Source organism: Ictidomys tridecemlineatus, chromosome 15 (genome assembly GCF_052094955.1).
Source record: "Ictidomys tridecemlineatus isolate mIctTri1 chromosome 15, mIctTri1.hap1, whole genome shotgun sequence".
In the NCBI taxonomy this organism is placed as follows: Eukaryota; Metazoa; Chordata; class Mammalia; order Rodentia; family Sciuridae; genus Ictidomys; species Ictidomys tridecemlineatus.
Genome location: NC_135491.1, coordinates 15,778,759 through 15,784,267, shown reverse-complemented (window position 1 = coordinate 15,784,267; position 5,509 = coordinate 15,778,759). Strand labels below are relative to the sequence as shown.

General features: G+C 55.1%; 1 protein-coding gene across 2 annotated transcripts; it reads left to right on the top strand.

Moving 5' to 3' along the window:
• The first annotated feature begins 40 nt into the window (after positions 1 to 40).
• LOC144371022 (uncharacterized) lies at positions 41 to 5,100 on the top strand. Of its 2 annotated transcripts, XM_078033224.1 has the most exons (4): positions 41 to 2,451; positions 3,792 to 3,940; positions 4,308 to 4,437; positions 4,559 to 5,100. In XM_078033224.1, exons 1-4 carry the CDS (start codon positions 2,271 to 2,273, stop codon positions 4,573 to 4,575), a joined length of 477 nt encoding a protein of 158 aa, XP_077889350.1. In that variant the 5' UTR covers positions 41 to 2,270; the 3' UTR covers positions 4,576 to 5,100. The 2 variants fall into 2 exon arrangements, with proteins under 2 accessions (XP_077889350.1, XP_077889349.1); XM_078033223.1 differs by lacking the exon at positions 4,308 to 4,437 and having other exon boundaries at positions 47 to 2,451.
• The last annotated feature ends 409 nt before the right edge of the window (positions 5,101 to 5,509 follow it).

The following is a 5,509-nucleotide window of genomic DNA, read 5'->3' as shown; positions in this document are numbered from 1 at the left end:
GGAGGAGGGGAGGGGAGGAGGAGGGGAGGGGAGGGGAGGGGAGGGCGAGTGGGAGGGGAAGAGACCAGCTGCAAATGGGAGGGGTGGCTCCCTGGTGCAAGGAAACCTCCTACTGGTCACTAACCCTGAGGGGGGTTGTCCACAGAGAAGTTTGCTCAACCTGGCTCCCACCTTGAGGTTGACCTTGTCCCCCGTTCCCCGCCCCCAGGCTCAGCTCTGGGCCACTCCCCCAAGACTGGGACCTCCCAGATTCCAGGAACCTCAAGCTTCCAGAACTTATGGTTAAGGCACCTCAGGGCGAGAGAACAGGCTTCATCAGTCCCTCCAAATACTCAAATAGGCAGGAAAACCCGGCGCCATGGAGCACGCCCATAATCCCAGCAGCTTGGGAGGCTGAGGCAGGAGGATTGCAAATTCAGAGCCAGCCTCAACAATTTAGGGGGACCCTAAGCAACTTAGTGAGACCCTGTCTCCAAATAAAATATTGTAAATAGGGCTGGGGATGTGGCTCAGACTTAAAGGTGGAAAGCTGTTCAGAGAACCATCACTGGGTGGGACTTGTGTTCTGAGCAGACCTTGTAGGTCGTCTCTGAGCCCCAGGGGGGCCCAGATTAGATCAGCCCAGCCCCAGCGGCTGGCAGGACAGATGATTTTACCCTCTTGTGCAGTGATTGTGTGATTCTTTTTTTTTTGAGAGAGAGAGAGAGAATTTTTTAATATTTATTTTTTAGTTTTCAGCGGACACAACATCTTTGTTTTGTATGTGGTGCTGAGGATTGAACCCCGGCCACAGGCATGCCAGGCGAGCGCGCTACCTCTTGAGCCACATCCCCAGCCCTGTGTGAGTCTTTGAGCACTGCTCACCTTCCTCCTTGACCTTAAGTTCTATGAGGAAGGCGCTGCTGTTTACTCTCTGGTTGGACCTTGCTGAGCCTCTGCTCCTGGGGAAATGCATGGTCAATCATCAACAGAGTGAGCCTGTGACCCTAGCACCGGGGGAGGCTGAGGCAGGAGGATGGCAAACTGGAAGCCAGCCTCAGCCATTTAGCACTGGGAATATAGCACCCTGGTAGGGGTTCCCTGGGTTCAAGTCCCTGTACCAAAAAAACAAAAGTAAACCAACACATTGCCTGGGTCTCTAAGTTCCTGGGTGAAGAGCCCTCTGTCCTACATCCCTGGGTTCTGTCCTTGGCACTCACAGCCAGCAGCAGTAGCACAGAGCCAGGAAGGAAGGACCCAGACTCCGTCCTCCCAGCACCTCACAGTTTCACACTTGCAAACAGTAGGCGCCACTGTTAAGTGGCATTCAGGACCCCCAAAAGACCACCAGAGACCGAGATCATGGTAAGCAGCAAAGAGGTGTTTATTGTGAGCTGACTCCGTCCTCCATGCACACACAGCAACTGGTGATTTGAACTGATTGGTTTAAACCACAAGGAGAGTAGTGCTGGGCTGGGGATGTGGCTCAAGGGGTAGCGCGCTCGCCTGGCATGCGTGCGGCCCGGGTTCGATCCTCAGCACCACATACCAACAAAGATGTTGTGTCCGCCAAGAACTAGAAAATAAATATTAAAAATTCTCTCTCTCTCCTCTCTCACTCTCTTTTAAAAAAAAAAAAAAAAAAAGGAGAGTAGTACTGAACTACATGGTTTCCCAACATGGTATCAACCACCATGAACTATTGGGAGGGTCATCTGGCATCCCAGGTATTTCTCTGTCTCATTCTGATTGGGGGTTGCTATGGGTCCCCACCCAGCAGCCTGACTAACTCAGGGACACCTGGTTCCACAGATCTCTCCTGTTATTTGTAGATAAACAACTCAGCAGTGTGGGTATGTATGTACCCAGGAGTGCTCTGTGGGTCTTTCCAAGGACAAGGTCATGCTCCTTCCTTGGTCAGGCTTTGCTCTGTGGTAGAGGCTGGTTTTTCAACAACAGGGAGTGAGTGGGGTCCTCCTCAGCAGAGGCAGACATCTACTTAGGAAAGCAAGGAACACACGTTCAGGGGATAATGTGGGCCATTGAGAGAGAGAGAGAGAGAGAGAGAGAGAGAGAGAGAGAGAGAGAGAGAGAGAGACAGCCAGGTACAAGTGGCACACGCCTGTAATTCCAGAAGCTTGGGAGGCTGAGGCAAGAGGATCACAAGTTCGAGGCCACCTCTGCAATTTAGCAATTTAGGGAGGTGGGGCTGGGCCAGCCTGCAGGTGGGCTATTTAAGCCCAGGGTCTTGAGGGTCTGGTCCCACTCCTCTGAACCAAGCCTTCGCAGCCATGGGAGAGACGGAATTAGAGGTCGCTGTCCTGGAGGAGATGGAAAGAGAGATCGATGCCTGGGATAAGGTAGAAGAAGACACTGCTACCGAGTATCTGTTGGAAATATGGGCTGATGAGTTGAAAGAGATGAAAGAGGTGGAGAAATTGGATACCATCGAAAAAATTCGCGATTGGCTGGGTGAGCTGGTTGGGGGGCCACGCGGGACCTGTGCTGGGAGGGCTGTCACAGGAGAAGGGCTGTCTCTGAAGGGGGGTCCAAGGGGGAGTTCCTGGAGTAGGGGGCTCTGTTTGGGACGAACGGTTTTCTTGGCAAAAAGAACTCCAACACGCACCATTCAAAGCCCAGGCTTCCTAAATGAGGCTCATTATGGGAGGAACCTGCAGGGAGTTTGAGACAGACTCTAATTACCTTCAAACCAGCTTCACCTGCCTGCAGCCTGCAGCTAACTATTAGAGTAGCAAGGTTTATTGAAGAGAGAGAGAGAGAGAGAGAGAGAGAGAGAGAGAGAGAGAGAGAACATACTCCAGGGAGTGGATTTGATTGGGGAACAAAACTCTGGGGAAAATCCCATCCAATGAAGATTAAGGGGGGCAGTGTCCCAAGGTCAGGGGCGAAGATTGGGTCTTTGGGGTACAAGTCCTGAGAAGGGTGGGGAAAGCTCTGGAACCAAGATGTGCCTAAGCGCCTCCCTCCCAGCCAGGGAGGTGACTCAAATCACGCGCCAGGATGGCCTCCCACAAGTAAAGAAGGAAGAATGGCGCCAGTCTCAAGCGGGAGATGCCCTTTGGGGGTTCCCAGCTCTTTTTACAGGAAACTTGGAAGCAGGGTTTGGTGACAGGGGCCTATAATCCCTTTGAGTCCTGACAGGAGCCTCCTGGTTTCTGAGGCTGAGGGCAGTTTACCAAGCTCTGTGACCTGGCTGGGGAGGGGCTGTCTGGGGCTGAGTGCTGTCAGGCCATGAGTTAAAGCCCAGAGTGCATTTCCCTTTGGTCTCCGTGTCTCAGACCACTTTTTGCTGAGGCTGGCTTTGAACTCGGATCCTCTTGCCTCAGCCTCTGGAGCCCCTGGGACTACAGGCGAGGGCCCCACACCCGGCTCAGATGTGGCCTCTGAGGGGAAGATGTGCATTGGTGCCTGAGCAGAGCTTGGGCCCAGTGGCCCCTGAAAGTGCCTTCAGCCCTGGGATGGGGAGTGCAGAGGCTGGGGAGGGAAGAGCAGGCGGGAGGCGAGGCCCAGTGCTCTAGGGTGAGGGGCCTTCCTGGCCTGTCCCCCTGGGCCTCGGGTCCTGGGAGCACAGCAGCCTTTTCCAGGCCCATTTCAAAGCTGGTGAGGGGCAGGGCTGGGCTGGGAGGTGGAAGCCAGGTCTGACCCTGGGGCTGGTCCAGGTGTCACTTCCTGTCCACTGTGCTGCCGCCCAGCTTGCCAGCTGAGTCCCTGTGGCCCAGGGGAGGGCAGTGTCAATGGCTGGTGGCTGGGGATGGCCTGTGGGGCTTCTCTGATTTTCTTCTTTCTCTCAGGGCCAGAGCAATTGGTTGGAACTGCGCTGATCTTCAAAAGGCAGCAGGTGTGGGAGCTGAAGAAGCACTACTCGATGGACCCCTTTCCATCCCATAGTACCCTGGTGGCCCTGGCCTCCCGGCTTGGCGTAGAGGAGCATCAAGTACAGGTGGGACTCAGGCTCCACACCCCTACCTTGCCCTGGCAGGGGAGGGCCTGCCCTGTGGCTGGGCCACGTCCCACGCTCCCTCTGCAGAAGCCTGGGGCACACAGGGGCCCAAGCTACCCTGGGTCCTCCTGGGCTCTGGCTGGACCCCAAGCTCAGCTTCTGCCTTCTGTGCTGCACAACTTTGATCAGCCCAGACGGCTGCCCGGTGCCCTTCCAGGACCCAGACCCCAGCACCCTCTAAACCCGAGGAGCCCCTGGCAGAGTCCCCCCATCCCTGGGCTCTGGGTCCTCTCCCTCTTGGTTTCTCCCCCTGGCCTTTCACCTCCAGAGCCCAAGGGACTTCTCTGTTTTGGTTCTCTTTTTGCAGAGCTGGGACAGAACCCAGGGCCTTGGCTCCCAGTGTCAGACCAGCTCCCCACCACCAAGCTGGCACCCCGCCCCTTATTGGATGACCCAGGGTGGCCTTGAGCCCACCATCCTGTTTCAGCCGCCCAAAGGTCTGGATTAGAGGCACATGCCCTGGGCCCAGTGCCCCCACCCACATGCACCTTCCCACCTGGGGCCCAGGCAGGTGTGAGAAATTCCTCTACATCTTTCCCTGTCTCCTTGTCTCCCCAGGATTGGTTTCTGATTAAGCAGTATTTTAGAAGCCGGCCCCCCGAGTTCTCAGACAACTGCTTTGTATACTCAGGATTGGACAGCCATGAGCCTACCTTGTTTTGCATGTTCTGTACATGTCCATCTCCCAACGGTGACCAGCAGAGTGTCCCGGAAGAAGCCCTTCCCAAGCGCCCCTGGTCCCTGTTGGTATATGGCAAGTAAGCCACCTTGAAGAGCCTTGCACATGACCTTCCAGATGTCCTTCAAGAGGAAGACAAATGAGATCCAAGAGATTTCTGAGTGGGTGGGGGTTCTGCACCTGCACATCCCACAGGTCCTCCCTCTGGCCACTCTCCATCTCTTGTCACCCCTACCTGTTTGAGTCACCGGGAGTGTGTCTGGGTCTCTGGGAGTGGAATGGGTGTTCCTGGGTGCACCTCCTTCCCTTCACACTTCCCCACACCCTGCTGGAGGTGAGGCTGTGAACACCTGCTGGCTTGTGTCCTAACCACGTTGTCCCTCATGAAGAAAGTCCCATAATAAAGGTTTTTCCCATTCGTGTTTGTTTTCACTTGTAGGATCTGGCTTTTGCAGTTACCTGTTGGAACCCTCTTGAGTGCTTTCTACCAGTGAGTACTCTAGGGATTTACTGGAAATCTCTAGAGGCTGACAGGACTGAGAAGCCTGGTTCTCAAGTGGCCGTGGACAATGTCCGCAGGCTGTTTCCGAGACCACGTGGTCGGCTCACAGTGGCAGTCAGCAGTGGGGCTTTGGGAGATGCTCGGCTTCCTCCTTTGGAAGTGCCCCAGTTTTTCTTTTGGGGTGGGCATTGAAGCCAGAGTGTTCTGTCACTAAGCTGCCTCCCCAGCCCTTATGTTTTTGACACAGAGTGACCCCAAGTTAAATAGAACCTCACTAAGTTGTTGAGGCTGGCCTCAAAAGGTGTTCCCGCCTCAGCCTCCAGAGTGT

Coding starts and splice junctions, on each gene's coding strand:
- LOC144371022 (XM_078033223.1), top strand. CDS start 2,271: ATGGGAGAGACGGAATTAGAGGTCGCTGTCCTGGAGGAGATGGAAAGA. Junction 2,452..3,791: donor AAAAATTCGCGATTGGCTGG/GTGAGCTGGTTG, acceptor TCTTTCTCTCAG/GGCCAGAGCAATTGGTTGGA. Junction 3,941..4,558: donor TAGAGGAGCATCAAGTACAG/GTGGGACTCAGG, acceptor TTGTCTCCCCAG/GATTGGTTTCTGATTAAGCA.